Source organism: Anolis sagrei, chromosome X, assembly GCF_037176765.1.
Source record: "Anolis sagrei isolate rAnoSag1 chromosome X, rAnoSag1.mat, whole genome shotgun sequence".
Lineage (NCBI taxonomy): Eukaryota > Metazoa > Chordata > Lepidosauria > Squamata > Dactyloidae > Anolis > Anolis sagrei.
Genome location: NC_090034.1, coordinates 104,183,677 through 104,200,381, shown reverse-complemented (window position 1 = coordinate 104,200,381; position 16,705 = coordinate 104,183,677). Strand labels below are relative to the sequence as shown.

The window sequence follows — 16,705 nt, the reverse complement described above, 5'->3', positions numbered from 1 at the left end:
GGACGGTTAGGTGTCTTTTGTCCAAATTTGGTGTCAATTCCCCCAGTGGTTTTTGAGTTCTGATGGTATCACAAACGAACATTACAATTTTATTTATATAGATTTTGTGTTGAATTTTCAACCAGCTGTGCCAGTGCCCTTAAGTTTTTGTGCCTTTTCTTACAGGAAGAGCAGCAGCGCCTTTCCGACCTCACTCAGCACAAGAAGCAGCAGCAGTTTCTGGGCTCCTTGGCAAGCCGGCTGTGGCCACGCTCCAAACAGCAGTGACGCTGGTGCTGTGCATGGGCCACCGATAGACTTCTTGGCTGCCCCAGTGCCCTCTGGGGAAGGCATGGACTTTGGCCCAAAGATGGCTCAAGAAGTGGCCTCTCCTCTTTCCTTCTAGCAATATTCTGCCCCAGTTTTAGATGGCTACATGCATCAACGAGCCTTTTCCTGGGGAAAGACTCCTCCAAAGGAGAACATCTTGTGGCCCATGGAGCTGCTTCTTTTGCCCATACTCGAGGAAGCATGCTTCAGCATCACAGCCCAGGAAAGGGAAAATTGGGGGTCGGGCGAGAATGGGGAGAGAAGTTGCTCCTAGTTAACTTCCGGGTCAGTCGTTGATAGACGTATCATGTTCCGCGCAGAAGGCTGGGCCGCACGGTTCTCCTGCTGGGATGAATGGGAATGATTGTTGGGTGTGTACTCTTCAAATAAACGGTCATCTTTATAGTGGTGGCATTAATTCCTGTTTCCCCACAAAGTGGGGCTGGTAAAAGGACACAATCGGGGCTGTGTTAACTCCAGCAAGTCCATCTTTGTAGATCTTTAAACTCTAATAATAAAGTTGCATTTTGTAGAGGAAATAAGAGTTTCCAAGACAGCCTCCAAATAAGAAAGAAGTTCTGGGTCCCACCTTGAGGACACTGTGCAGAAAAGTTGACTCTTCTCTTCATCCCAAGCTCAGAACTGGACGTGAACAGGAAAGATAGTTGGCTGGTGTGTACTTACTTACTTAGGCGATCCCTCATTATCCGAAGATGATTGTCTTCCAATATTTTTGTGGGTCCGTGTGTGGCTGTGGAGCCGTATTCTTGCTCTGCATCTTCTTTCGCAGTGAGGGCATCAGTTTCCAGGTGGAAGGCAGTCTCGGTCGGGGTTGGCTTGATGCACCTTCCTCTTGGCACACTTCTCTCTTTCACCCTCCATTCGTGCCTCTTCAAATTCTGCAGCACTGCTGGTCACAGCTGACCTCCAGCTGGAGTGCTCAAGGGCCAGGGCTTCCCAGTTCTCAGTGTCTATGCCACAGTTTCTAAGGTTGGCTTTGAGCCCATCTTCAAATCTCTTTTCCTGCCCTCCAACATTCTGTTTTCCGTTCTTGAGTAGAGCAACTGCTTTGGGAGACGGTGGTCGGGCATCCAGACAGCGTGGCTGGTCCAGCAGAGTTGATGGCGGAGGACCATCGCTTCAATGCTGGTGGTCTTTGCTTCTTCCAGCACGCTGACGTTTGTCTGTCTGTCTTCCCAAGAGATTTGCGGGATTTTCTGGAGGCAGCGCTGATGGAATCATTCCAGGAGTTGCATGTGACGTCTGTAGACAGTCCACATCTCACAGGCATATAGCAGGGTTGGGAGAACAATAGCTCTATAAACAAACACCTTGGTAACCCTAAGTAAGTAAGTAAATACCTGATTCAACTTAAATGAGAGCATTAGTTTGGCCAAAATGTCTGAAAAATGCACTGCTGCCAAGGAAGACTGCTTGGCTGATTTTCGTCCTTTCTGTATGCCCGACGCATAGAACATCCCGATTCTTGCTTCCAAATTAGCACAGCCTGGTGGGTCATTGGTGACCTTTTCCTTTGCGGCCTCCTCTCTCTCTCTCTCTCTCTCTTTCATTCCTCCCCCTGAGAAAAATGTATAATATCACAAAGGAGGACCACCTCACCCGTCTCATAGGAAACCTGCTACAAAACAGGAGCTTTTTTGTTGAGTTCCAGGGCCAGAGAAGCAGATGGCGGAAACAGAAGAACGGCCTGCCTCAGGGGAGCGTGCTTTCTCCATCCATGTTCAACATCTACACAAATGACCAGCCACTGCCAGAAGGGACAGAGAGTTTCATCTATGCTGATGATCGTGCCATCACCGCTCAAGCAGGGAGCTTTGAGATGGTAGAACAGAAGCTTTCCGAAGCTCTAGGTGCTCTTACTGCCTATTACAGGGAAAACCAGCTGATCCCCAACCCATCTAAAACACAGACATGCGCCTTTCACCTTAAGAACAGACAAGCATCCCGAGCTCTGAAGATCACCTGGGAAGGAATCCTACGGGAGCATTGCAGCATACCCACATACCTGGGAGTCACTCTGGACTGTGCTCTGACCTACAAGAAGCACTGCCTGAACATCAAGCAAAAGGTGGGTGCTAGAAACAATATTGTACGAAAGCTGACTGGCACAACCTGGGGATCACAACCAGGTACAGTGAAGATATCTGCCCTTGCGCTATGCTACTCTGCTGCTGAGTATGCCTGCCCAGTGTGGAACACATCTCACCACACTAAAACAGTGGATGTGGCTCTTAATGAGGCATGCCACATTATCACGGGGTGCCTGTGCCCTACACCACTGGAGAAATTACACTGCTTAGCCGGTATCGCACCACCTGACATCCGCCGGGAAGTAGCAGCCAATAGTGAAAGGACCAAGGCAGAGACATCTCCAGCTCATCCCCTGTTTGGGTCTCAGCCAGCACGTCAACGACTTAAATCTAGACATAGTTTTCTAAGATCTACAGAGACACTCGCTGGAACACCTCAGCAAGCGAGAGTCCAAAAGTGGCAGGCTCAAACCCAGAACCTCAATCAATGGCTGATACCAAATGAGAGACTCCCCCCTGGGCACACAGAAGACTGGGCGACTTGGAAGGCGCTGAACAGACTGCGCTCTGGCACCACAAGATGCAGAGCCAACCTTCAGAAATGGGGCCACAAAGTGGAATCCATGACATGCGAGTGTGGAGAGGAGCAAACCACTGACCACCTGCTGCAATGCACCCTGAGCCCTGCCACATGCACAAGGGAGGACCTTCTTGCAGCAACACCAGAGTCACTCCAAGGGGCCAGAGACTGGTCAAGGGACATTTAATCAACTACCAAACTCACAAATGTTGTATTTTGTCTGTTTGCTTTGTTCTGTTAGAAATGTAATATAACTGACTAGTTGCCCTGACACGACAAATAAATAAATTCCTCCCCCCTTCAAGACATCCAGAGTGCACTCCTTGCTGCAGTTTGGTCTTCCTTCCTTCCTTCCCTGATTCTTCTTAGCATGTCATGTTGATTGCAAGAGGGAGAGATTTCCGGACAGGAACAAAACCCAGATCTTTCCCACACTTTCCTCCCTCCTTTAAAAAAAAAGCATTTCCGGGCTGTCTTAAGCCAAACATGGAGAGGAATAAACAATGGGTAATGAGGGGAGGGTTGATAGTGGAAGCTGAACACCCGCGTGTTTGGAACATAAACAGGACGTGAACATGGAAGGACGTTGTTGTTGTTGTCGGCATCCCCTCCTGGATGGTTTTTCAAAGCTGATAACTCCCTTTCTTTGCTGCCAATAAGAACAAGGAGGGAATGTATTGTCAAAGACTTCCATGTCTGGAATAACTGGGCTGTTGTAGGTTTTTCGGGCTATATGGCCATGTTCTAGAAGCATTCCCTCCTGACGTTTTGCCTGCATCTATGGCAGGCATCCTCAGAGGTTATGAGGTCTGACCTCACAACCTCTGACTATGGTGATGAAAGGAAGGAGGAAGGAAAGCGAGAAGGAAAGAAAGATGAAAGGGAAGGATGGAAAGAGAAAGGGAGAGAGGGAAGAAGGGAAGAAATTGAGGAAAGGAAAGAGGAGGGATGAAAGAGTGGAAGGGAAGGATGAAAGGAAGGAAGGAGGAAGGGAAAAAAGAAGGAAGGAAGAGAAGGATGGAAGGAAGGAAGGGATGATAAAGGAAAGAGAAGGAAAGATGGATGGACAGAAGGAAGGAAGGGGAACAAAGGAGAAGGAGGAAGGAAGGAAGGGCAAAATGGTGGAAGGGAAGGATGAAAAGAGGGGAGGAGGGAGGTAAGGAGCAAGGAGAGAAGAAAGGAAATGGAAGGAAGGAAGGGGCAGGAAGAAGAGGGAGGAAAGAGGGAAGGAAGGGCAAAATGGTGGAAGGGAAGGATGAAAAGAGAAAGAGGGGAGGGAGGTAAGGAGCAAGGAAAGAGAAGGAAGAAAAGACGGAAGGGAAGGGAGAAAAAAAGGGAGGAAGGAGGAGGGAGGGAGGAAGAAAAGGAAGAGAAGAATGGAAGAAAGGAAGGAGGGAGGGAAGGGGAGGGAACAAGGGAAGGAAGGAAGGAAGGAAGGAAGGAAGGAAGGAGGGAGGGAAGAAGGAAGGAAAAAGTAGGAAGGAAGCGTAGGATGGAAGAAAGGAAGGAGGGAGGGAAGGGACGGAAAGGAAGGTAGGAAGGAGGGAGGGAGGGAAGGAGGAAGGAAAAAGAAGGAAGGAAGAAAAGGAAGAGAAGGAAGGAGGGAGGGAGGGAAGGAAGGAAGGTAGGAAGAAAGAAGGAAGGAGGGAGGGAGGGAAGGAGGAAGGAAAAAGAGAAGGAAGGAAGAAAAGAATAGAAGGATGGAAAGAAAGAAGGAGGGAAGGGAAGGAAATAAGGGAAGGAAGTAAGGAGGGAGGGAAGGAGGAAGGAAAAAGAGAAGGAAGGAAGAAAAGAAGAGAAGGATGGAAGGAAGGAGGGAGGGGAGGGAAGGGAAGGAAGGTAGGAAGAAGGAGGGAGGGAGAGAAGGAGGAAGGAAAAAGAGCAGGAAGGAAGAAAAGGAAGAGAAAGATGGAAGGAAGGAGGGAGGGAAGGGAAGGAAAGAAGGGAAGGGAAGGAAGGTAGGAAGAAGGAGGGAGGGAGAGAAGGAGGTAGGAAAAAGAGCAGGAAGGAAGAAAAGGAAGAGAAGGATGGAAGGAAGGAGGGAGGGAAGGGAAGGGAAGGAAGGATAGGATGGTGAGAGAGAGGAGGGCCTGGGTTTGCCCATACCTGGTCTGGGAAAACTAATGAGCAAGATGGTTTGCACCTCAAAGGGGGCCTTTATGGCTATGTAACTATGTGGAATTGCATGGTTAGAAACTCTCTGGAGGTTATCGAAAGGCATCAACGTGAGAGCAAAGTCTGGAGTCTCACCTTGCAATGCGCCCGAGCATGATCACGAGCCTTAAGTCTGCTAATCTCTATTGCATGGCTGCTTTCTCACACAAGACTTCCTCGGACACAAATAAATAAATAAGGGCCAGTGTTGCCAAGGTCTTGTCTCATTGCTTCCTGTTTGGTGTGTATAATGGAGCCGTTTCCTGGACCTTTTGACATGACCTCACTCTCAGGCTGCTATTCTGTATCCCCCCCCCCCCCCAAAAAAAAAAATTCCCTACTCTCTAAACGAGTAAGAAAGAGGCACTTGGAGCAAGTTGAGAAAAGTCTGAGAACAAAATATTCCCGGGGCCTTTGTTAAGGAGTCGCAAATCTCTCCGCTCCAGAAAACCCCATGGCAGGCATGGGCAAACTTGGGCCCCCCAGGTGTTTGCCCATGCCTGCCACACATCACCTCTGGATCCATGGCCCTCATCATGTCTCCTCTCAAGAGGAAAAGCTTAGTTCCCCCAAGAGCCTCTCATTGGTTGACTTGCATCCGTCCTTGGTTGCATTGTTTCGTAACACAATTGTTTATTTGTTTATAACCATTCTATTTTAATGTGAGTTTTAAATTGTAATCTGTATTGTTGAAGAGAGGAAAGAGGAGGAGGAGAACAGGAAGAAGAGGAAAAGGAGGAAAGGAAGAGGAAGAAGAAGATTAAAGAGCGGGAGAAACAGAAAGATAAGAAGGAGATGATGGAGGAGGAGATAGGGAAGAAGAGGAGGAGGAGGAGGAGGAGGAGGAGGAGGAGGAGGAGGAAGGGGAAAGAGAGGAAAATGGGGAGGGAGAAGTAGGGAAAGGAAAAGAGAAGAAGGAGATGGGGAAGAAGAAGAAGAGGAGGAGGAGGAGGAAGAAGAAGAAGGGGAAAGAGGAAAATGGGGAGGGAGAAGTAGGGAAAGGAAAAGAGAAGAAGGAGATGGGAAAAAAGAAGAAGAAGAAGAAGAGGAGGAGGAGGAGGAGGAGGAGGAAAAAATGGGGAGGGAGAAGTGGGGAAAGAAGGAGAAGAAGGAAAATGATGATGATGAGGAGGCGGAGATGGGGAAATGATGAAGGAGGAGGAGGAGGAGGAGATGGGCAAGAAGGAGGAGGAGGAGATGTGGAAGGAGAAGTGAGGGAAGGAGAAGAGGGAAAGGGAAAAGAGAAGAAGGAGATAACAAGAAGTAGTAGGAGGAGATGGGGAAGAAGAAGAAGAAGGGGAAAGAAGAAGATGGGGAAGGAGAAGTAGGGAAAAGAGAAGAGAAGAAGTAGTTTTCAGAGAAAGAGATGGGGAAGAAGAAGAGGAGGAGGAGGAGGAAGAAGAAGAAGAAAGAAAATGGGATGATGGAGAAGAAGATGGGAAAGAAGAAGAATGGAAAAGAGAAGAAGATGGTGAGGGAGAAGTGGGGAAAGAAGAAGGAGAAGAAGGAAAATGATTATGATGATGGGGAGATGATGATGAAGGAGGAGGAGGAGGAGAGGAGATGGGGAAGAAAAAGAAGGATGAGGAGACGATGTGGAGGGAGAAGTGGGAGAAGGAGAAAGGGAAAAGAGAAGGAGATGACAAGAAGGAGTAGGAGGAGATGGGAAAGAAGAAGAAAGAGAAGAAGACGGGGAGGGAGAAGTGGGGAAAGGAGAAGAAGGAAAAAGATGATGGAGGAGGAGGAGATGGGGAAGAAGTAGAAAGACAAAGAGAAGAAGATGAGGAGGGGGAAGTGGGGAAAGGAGAAGGGGAAAGAGGAAAGAGAAGAAGGAGATGACAAGGAAATATGGGGAATAAGAAGTAGGAGAAGAAGATGGAGAGGGAGTGGGGGGTAAGGAGAAGAAGGAAAAAGAGAAGGAGATGATGAAGAAGGAGGAGGAGGAAATATGGGGAAGAAGAAGAAGAGGAAGGGGAAAGGGAAGAAGAAAGAGAAAAAGAAAGAGGAGACGGAGGAGAGGATGTAGTAGTAGTATTATTCCAAAGCATGTCAGGATTTTCTAGAAGCCTTCTTATTTTCTTCTCCAGCTTAGAAAGATGTTCTCTTAACAGCATGGTTTATCCTCCAAATTTGAAATAACCGTTCTAGCAGCTCCTGCTTCTTTCTTTGGGACTGTTTTCCCGTAATTTACAGCTCTCCCTTCCTCCTGCTGTTTTCTCTGAAATGAGCAAACACCAAGGGGAGAGGAAGCCACAAGACACGCACAACTGTGAAAACATTCCGGAGTGTGGAGGCATGGCACCTGAGCATGTGCCGAGTCCTTCGCTCAGCCTGCAAACGTGTGGGTTTAGGAGGAAGGCGGCTTTTGGCTTGGAAAGAGGCACATGGAAAGAAATAATAATAATACGTGAGATCCGGTTGCATCTCATCTTGGATGCTAAGTAGGGACATTGGAATAACAGTTTTTGAGACTGTATTTCAGATGACAAAAATGACAGCTGACACTTCCTTGCTTAAGAAAGCACTTTGAGACCCATGAGGATGCCATAAGCAAGGCAGGTGACTTGGAAGCGCATGGACAAACAAGCGGAAATGTGAGATCTGGTGTTTACATGGTCATGGATGCGATGGCTGGATTTGATGCTCTCAACACTCTTTTAAGAGATGTGCAAAGGAAAACATTTGCCTTTTCAGAGTGACAATGGTCTGTTGTTTGCGCAGCATGATGGAAGGTATGTGATGAATGGAAGGAAAACTAAAACACAGACATGTGCTTTCCACCTTAAGAACAGGCAAGCATCCCGAGCTCTGAGGATGACCTGGGAAGGCATCCCACTGGAGCATTGCAGCGCACCCAAATACCCAAATATCATGGGACTTTAAGCCTCTAGTTGATGCACAGAATGGAATATGTCTGCCTATGCTGGTTGCTTCTGTGCCTTTCATCTCAAGAACAGAGAAGCATCCCGAGCTCTGAAGATCACCTGGGAAGGAATCCCACTGGAGCATTGCAGCGCACCCAAATACCTGGGAGTCACCCTGGACCGTGCTCTGACCTACAAGAAGCACTGCCTGAACATCAAGCAAAAAGTGGGTGCTAGAAACAATATCGTACAAAAGCTGACTGGCACAACCTGGGGATCACAACCAGATACAGTGAAGACATCTGCCCTTGCGCTATGCTACTCTGCTGCTGAGTATGCATGCCCAGTGTGGAACACATCTTACCATGCTAAAACAGTGGATGTGGCTCTTAATGAGACATGCTGCATTATCACAGGGTGTCTGCGCCCCACACCACTGGAGAAATTACACAGCTTAGCCGGTATTGCACCACCTGACATCCGCCGGGAAGTAGCAGCCAATAGTGAAAGGACCAAGGCAGAGACATCTCCAGCTCATACCCTGTTTGGGTATCAGCCAGCACGTCAATGACTTAAATCTATAAATAGTTTTCTAAGATCTATAGAGACGCTCGCTGGAACACCTCAGCAAGCGAGAGTCCAAAAGTGGCAGGCTCAAACCCAGAACTTCAATCAATGGCTGATACCAAATGAGAGACTCCCCCCTGGGCACACAGAAGACTGGGCGACTTGGAAGGCGCTGAACAGACTACGCTCTGGCACCACAAGATGCAGAGCCAACCTTCAGAAATGGGGCCACAACGTGGAATCCACAACATGCGAGTGTGGAGAAGAGCAAACCACTGACCACCTGCTGCAATGCAACCTGAGCCCTGCCACATGCACCAGGGAGGACCTCCTTGCAGCAACACCAGGAGGCACTTCAAGTGGCCAGATACTGGTCAAAAGACATTTAATCAACCACCAAGCTTGCAAACTCTGTTTTTGTTTGTTTGTTAAAAATTTGTTTAAAAATGTAATACAAATGTCTGGTTGCTACTGACTCGATAAATAAAATAAATAACGCAGGAGAGAGAAGCAGAAGGATTCAGGGGAGGGAAGATTTACTGGGAAGGAGGGAAGGAGGAAAGGAGATAGGTGTATTCATGTTCCAGCAGAAGTTTTCAAGAGATGGGTTGCTGTGAACCTTACAACCGCAGAGGATGCCTGCCACAGATGTGGGAAAAACATCAGGAGAGGGTGCTTCTGGAACATAGCCATACAGCCCAGAAAAATCACAGCAAACCAGTGATTCTGACCATGAAAGCCTTTTGGAGTTGCAGTCCAAAACATCTGGAGGGACCAAGTTTGCCCATGCCTTCAACAACATATTCAATAGATGGGTTGTTGTAGGGTTTTTTGGGCTATATGGCCATGTTCTAGAGGCATTCTCTCCTGACTGGGTTGTTGTAGGTTTTTTCGGGCTATATAGCCATGGTCTAGAGGCATTCTCTCCTGACGTTTCGCCTGCATCTATGGCAAGCATCCTCAGAGGTAGTGAGGTCTGTTGAAACTAGGAAAGTGGGTTTATGTATCTGTGGAATGACCAGGGTGGGACAAAGAACTCTTGTCTGTTGGAGCTAGGTGTGAATGTTTCAACTGACCACCTTGATTAGCATATAATGACTTGACAGTGCCTGGAGCAAACTTTTGTTGAGAGGTGATTAGATGCCCTTGTTTGTTTCCTCTCTGTTGTTGTGCTGTTGTAATTTTAGAGTTTTTTAATACTGGTAGCCAGATTTTGTTCATTTTCATGGTTTCCTCCTTTTTGTTGAAATTGTCCACATGCTTGTGGATTTCAATGGCTTCTCTGTGTAGCCTGACATGGTGGTTGTGAGCCATTGAAATGCACAAGCAAGTGGACAATTTCAACAAAAAGGAGGAAACCATGAAAATGAACAAAATCTGGCTACCAGTACTAAAAAACATCTCGAACTTCTTGTACCTTGGTCCAATCCTCCTCTTCTGTGGGAGCAGTAAGTATCTCCCGGATCTTCTTCCTTTGTCGCTCCTCATCCGACTCCTGCTCCTGAGTAAACCTCTTAGTTCCCCTTGCTGTATCTCCTTCCTCCTCTTCACTCATCTCACTTTCAGAAAACCCCTCAAAGTAACCTTCATCAGTGGGTGACATAAGTATCTCCCGGATCCTCTTCCTCTGTTGCTCCTCATCTAACTCCTGAGCACAACTTTCCACTCTTTTACCCCTTGTACTACCAGTTGTAATGTTGCAAAGAGACTCTACTACAACAAGCGGCTTAAAGATCTGGGCATGTTTAGCCTGAAGAAGAGAAGGCTGAGAGGTGACATGATAGCCATGTATAAATATGTGTGAGGAAGTCATCGGGAGGGGGGAGCAAGCTTGTTTTCTGCTGCCCTGGAGACTAGGACGCAATGGAGCGATGGCTTCAAGCTACGAGAAAGGAGATTCCAAGGAAGGCATGGATGGCATACTTGAAAGCCAGCCTTGCCCATAGAAATATAGCAGCTTATTATAGGAGGGATTATATCAAGAGAGATCCTTTCAGGAGGTCAGAAAAGTACAGCTTTTATTTCCAGCTGGGACCCTGGAGTGGAGCTGCATCCAAAAGCATCCAGAGCAAATGATATAGGCGTTGACTATGGCTTTTATACCTTCCAATTGCAGGCAAACAAAGAACATGCTTCTACATACATTGACGTCATTCTCTACGTCACTTTAGCATCACAGAAATATCAAATTCTATCTTCCAACATACAAAAGGCATGTCTCTATGTATTTCTTTGTAGGAGCAGCGTGCAGCTTACATTCATCAACCAAGGGGCCTACTTTGACCTGTCATGAGGCTCCTTACTTTTTACTTATCTCTGTTGCTACTAGGACAGGCTTATCTCTCTCCTGGAATGTTTCCCCACCTGCCCGTGCCTTGGACACAGATCTCCTTCAGCATTATTTCTAATACAGAGAAAACTTGATTTTTCTATACATTTCATTGCTTGTAAAGTACATACAATTTATACATAAATATCTATTTTTCCAATATCTCCTCATCAACAACATAGATGTTCTCCTTCTGTGCTTAATGGGCATTGCCGCGCCAGGATGCTATTCCTCATTGCCTAAAAAGAGGGCCATTTGCAACTATAATTCCTTAAAATATTGACATGGGAACAGCCGTTTGGCATTCGTTTCCTAATTGTATCTCTGCATTTATTTGTTGCCAAAGGGTTTGATGGGATGAAAGCTTTCTCTTCCTGTTCTTCCTCTCAAAAGACCGAATGGCCCTGCTCTCTCTCTCTCTCTCCTGCCTCCTTGGGGCCTGTGCCAATGTTTTGACATCCTCTGCTCTTTTAATGCAGCCATAATGTTTGTTTACAGCTCGGTGTGGCAAAGCAAGCGAGGAGATGCCTGGTATTTTTGAATGCCTCCCTTGAAGAAAGGGAGAATTTGGCTGCTTTCCCAAGTTGCCTGCTTTTTGTGGGGGTATTTTCATGCATTTCCAAAGGTTTGCTAGGGCTTTCTGCATGTCACAGTGCTTGTATTCGTCCCAAGTTTGGTCTACATCCATCATTGCTTGAGTCCACAGTGCTCTCTGGACTTAGGTGAACTGCAACTCCAAAACTCAAGGTCAATGCCCACCAAACCCTTCCAGGATTTTCTCTTGGTCATGGGAGTTCTATGTGCCAAGTTTGATTCAGTTCCATCGTTGGTGGAGTTCAGAATGCTTTCTGGTTGTAGGTGAACCTATAAATCTCAACAACTACAACTCCCAAATGTCATGGTCTATTTTCCCCAAACTCCACCAGTGTTCACATTTGGGCATATTGAGTATTCGTGCCAAGTTTGGTCCAGATCTATCATTGTTTGAGTCCACAGTGCTCTCTGGACATAGGTGAACTACAACTCCAAAACTCAAAGTCAGTGCCCACCAAACCCTTGCAGTATTTTCTGTTGGTCATGGGAGTTCTATGTGACAAGTTTGATTCAATTCCATCGTTGGTGGAGTTCAGAATGCTCTTTGATTGTAGGAGAACTATAAATCTCCTACAATCAAATGTCAAGGTCTATTTTCCCCAAACTCCACCAGTGTTCACATTTGGGCATATTGAGTATTCGTGCCAAGTTTCGTCCAGATCTATCATTGTTTGAGTCCACAGTGCTCTCTGGATGTAGGTGAACTACAACTCCAAAACTAAAGGTCAATGGCCACCAAACCCTTCCTGTATTTTTGTTGGTCATGGGAGTTCTGTGTGCCAACTTTGATTCAATTCCATTGTTGGTGGAGTTCAGAATACTCTTTGATTGTAGGTGAACTATAAATCCTAGCAACTACAACTCCCAAATGACAAAACCAATTTTTTTTAGTGATGGTCACTCTTTGGGTTAGGGTTAGGGTTAGAGTTCTATGTGCTGTGGAATGACCAGGGTGGGACAAAGGACTCTTGTCTGCTGGAGCTAGGTGTGAATGTTTCAACTGACCACCTTGATTAGCATTTGATGGCCTGGCAGTGCCTGGAGCAAACTTTTGTTGAGGGGGGATTAGATGTCCTTGTTTGTTTGTCAGCCAGAGAAGTCAGCTATAGCAGAGCACCTGATGAACCAACCTGGACACAGCATTTTATTTGAGAACACAGAAATGCTGGACAACTCTCACAACCACCATGTCAGACTACACAGAGAAGCTATTGAAATCCACAAGCATGTGGACAATTTCAACAGAAAGGAGGAAATCATGAAAATGAACAAAATCTGGCTACCAGTATTAAAAAAAACCCCTCAAATTTATAACAGCACAACAACGGAGAGGAAACAAACAAGGACATCTAATCACCTCTCAACAAACGTTTCCTCCAGGCACAGTCAGCCCATTATATGCTAATGAAGGTGGTCAGTTGAAACATTCACACCTAGCTCCAGGAGACAAGAGTCCTTTGTCCCACCCTGGTCATTCCACAGATATATAAACCCATTTTCCTAGTTCCAACAGACCTCGCTACCTCTGAGGATGCTTGCCATAGATGCAGGCGAAATGTCAGGAGATAATCCCTCTAGAACATGGTCATATAGCCTGAAAAAAACCCTACAACAACCCAATTAAAATAATGTTATGGTTGTGGGTCACCACAACACGAGGAACTGTATTAAGGGGTTGTGGCATTAGGAAGGGTAAGAACCACTGCATTAACATTTCCTTAGCTCTCTCCAACCAGAGACCTAATCTCATATCATGGGACAACAGTAGCAAAATGACAGTTGTGAAGTAGCAACAAAAATAATGTTATGGTTGTGGGTCACCACAACATGAGGAACTGTATTAAGGGGTCACGGCATTAGGAAGGTTGAGAGCCACTGCATTAACGTTTCCTTAGCTCTCTCTGACCAGAGACCTAATCTCATATCACGGGACAACAGTAGCAAAATGACAGTTCTGAAGTAGCAACGAAAATAATGTTATGGTTGTGGGTCACCACAACACGAGGAACTGTATTAAGGGATTGTGGCATTAGGAAGGGTAGGAACTAGGCCTGGGTAACAACGGAAACATTTGTTTCTAAACTCGCTTCGTTTTTAGGGGTCCATCGCGTTTCGATTTTTTAAAGAATTCTGAAATTTTGCTTTACAAATTTCGAAATTTACGAAATTTTGTAAAATTACGAATCGATTCGTTAATGGCGGACGTGATTGCGCAATATGCTAAAAAAACCTCCAAATGGGACAGGGGAAACTTCTGAAGCTCCCTTCTCCCTCTGTTGTTGACTGTTGGTGTTGTAAAACAAACAACAACTATAAAACTTGCACCAGACGTGCAAAATAATTACAAAATAATTATGAAATAATTTCAAAATAAATACGAAATAATAACGAAATAATTACAAAATAAATTGAAAAAATTGTTTCGAATCTAATTTACTCCTCACACTATTCCTGCATGGCTCAATATTGGATCGTAAGCTAATTTAAATACGAATTAATAACGAATTACGAAATTAACGAATGAAACCGCCCAAGCCTAGTAAGAACCACTGCATTAATGTGTCCTTAGCTCTCTCCAACCAGAGACCTAATCTCATATCACGGGACAACAGTAGCAAAATGACAGTTCTGAAGTAGCAACGAAAATAATGTTATGGTTGTGGGTCACCACAACACGAGGAACTGTATTAAGGGGTTGTGGCATTAGGAAGGGTAAGAACCACTGCATTAACGTTTCCTTAGCTCTCTCCAACTAGAGTCCTAATCTCATATCATGGGACAACAGTCGCAAAATGACATTTCTGAAGTAGCAACGAAAATAATGTTATGGTTGTGGGTCACCACAACAGGAGGAACTGTCTTAAGGGGTTGCAGCTTTAGGAAGGTTAAGAAACCCTGCTCTGGAAAGAAGAGGGCAAACCATGTGATTTGGCAAAGGCCAGAATGTCCTTCCTCATTTGTGAACCCGCACAGCAGGCCCTTAATGACTTTCCCAGACCGTGCGCGCTTCTCCTCTTCTCCGCCCCAATGCCTCAATGCATTTGCCAGACCAAAGTGTCAGAGGCAACAGGGAAGGTGATACCATTGACATGCGCTTGGGAGGTGTGAAATGCCCCTCCAGAGAAGGGCAGCTGAAGGGGAGGCACGCTCTTTCACACCTGGACACATGGTGGCAAGGAAAGGAGGGGGCAGGGGGGGACACCCTGAATGTGGAGGCCTTGCAACAACCCCAAAAAGCGAAAAGAAAGCAGGCAGGAATCAGCCCTGCGCAAAGGAGAGCTTGGAGCCCTCTTCAGCAGATTGGAGGAGAGCCAATGTGGTCCCAATCTTCAAGAAGGGAAAAAAGGATGACCCAAACAATGACCAATGTCTGATCAGCCTCACGTCGATACCAGGCAAGATTCTGGAAAAGATTGTTAAGGAAGCGGTCTGCAAACACTTAGAAACAAATGCGGTCATCGCTCATAGTCAACATGGATTTATGAAAAACAAGTCATGCCAGACTCATCTGATGTCTTTTTTCGATAGAGTTACAAGCTGGGTAGATGCGGGGAATGCCGTGGATGGAGCGTGTCTGGATTTCAGGAAGGCCTGGATTTCAGGAAGGCCCCCCATGACCTTCTGGCAAGGAAACTAGTCCAAAGTGGGCGAGGCAAAACTACGGTGAGGTGGATCTGGAATTGGTTAAATGGACGAACCCAGAGGGTGATTCTCTCCAATGCTTCCTCTTCATCCTGGAAAGAAGTGACAAGTGGAGTGCCACAAGCAAGGTTCAGTACTGGGCCCGGTCCTGTTCAACATCTTCATTCATGACTTAGATGAAGGGCTAGAAGGCAGATGACACCAAATTGGGAGGGAGAGCCTATACTCCAGAGGACAGGATCAGAATTCAAAACAATCTTGACAGATTAGAGAGATGAATGGCCAAAACTAACAAAATGAAGTTCAACGGGAACAAATGCAAGATACTCCACTTTGGCAAGAAAAACGAAATGCAAAGATACAGAATGGGGGACGATGAGGCCTGGCTTGAGAGCAGTACGTGTGAAAAAGATCTTGGAGTCCTCGTGGACAACAAGTTAAACATGAGCCAGGAATGTGATGTGGCGGCAAAAAAAGCCAATGGGATTTTGGCCTGCATCAATAGGAGCATAGTGTCTAGATCTAGGGAAGTCATGCTACCCCTCTATTCTGCTTTGGTTAGACCACACCTGGAATATTGTGTCCAATTCTGGGCACCACAATTCAAGAGAGATATTGACTCTAAGCTGTAATGTGTCCAGAGGAGGGCGACTCAAATGATCAAGGGTCTGAAGAACAAGCCCTATGAGGAGCGGCTTAAGGAGCTGGCACGCTTAGCCTGAAGAAGAGAAGGCTGAGAGGAGATACGATAGCCATGTATAAATATGTGAGAGGAAGCCACAGGGAGGAGGAGGGAGCAAGCTTGTTTTCTGCTTCCTTGGAGACAAGGACGCAATGGAACAATGGCTTCAAACTACAAGAGAGGAGATTCCATCTGAACATGAGGAAGAACTTCCTGACTGTGAGAGCCATTCAGCAGTGGAACTCTCTGCCCCGGAGTGTGGTGGAGGCTCCTTCTTTGGAAGCTTTGAAACAGAGGCTGGATGGCCATCTGTCAGGGGTGATTTGAATGCAATATTCCTGCTTCTTGGCAGAATGGGGTTGGACTGGATGGCCCAGGAGGTCTCTTCCAACTCTTTGATTCTATGATTCTATGATTCAAGCAAGTCACAGCTAGGCATGAAAAGCTCCCTAAGGCATTTCCCAAGCTGGGAGAAAGCAAACCCTCACTGGGGGGAAAAGTTAGACTCGCTATCATGAGCAATCATAGAATTCTAGTATTTGAAGGGACCCCATCCAGTCCAAACCTTCCCGACAGATGGCCATCCAGCCTCTGCTTAAAAACCTCAAAGAAGGAGACTCTACTGAACTCCCATGTAGTTATATTCCACTAGAGCAGTAGTTCTCAACCTTCCTAATGCCGCGACCCCTTAATACAGTTCCTTATGTTGTGGTGACCCCTAACCATAAAATTATTTTCGTTGCTACTTCAGAATTGCCATTTTGCTACTGTTATGAATTGTGATTAGGAATTAGGAATTCCCTTCCCAATTGCCCTGAGCAAGGGGCGGGACCAAAACTTAACAATGATGGACAGCTGACTTGCCCTATGGCTGCAACCAAAAGAAGCCACCTATCTGCAGAGTCCCTGAAACTTAGGACTGCAATCAAACAT

At 46.3% G+C, this 16,705-nt stretch overlaps 1 protein-coding gene across 1 annotated transcript in view; it reads left to right on the top strand.

Moving 5' to 3' along the window:
* The window catches only part of LOC132781285 (mitochondrial import inner membrane translocase subunit TIM50), a 49,919-nt gene extending 49,207 nt beyond the window's left edge, over positions 1-712 (top strand). The window contains exon 11 of the mRNA XM_067461067.1: positions 166-712. Within this exon, the coding sequence (XP_067317168.1) occupies positions 166-267 (102 nt within the window). The 3' untranslated portion in view covers positions 268-712. The remainder of the gene's footprint in view (positions 1-165) is intronic.
* The last annotated feature ends 15,993 nt before the right edge of the window (positions 713-16,705 follow it).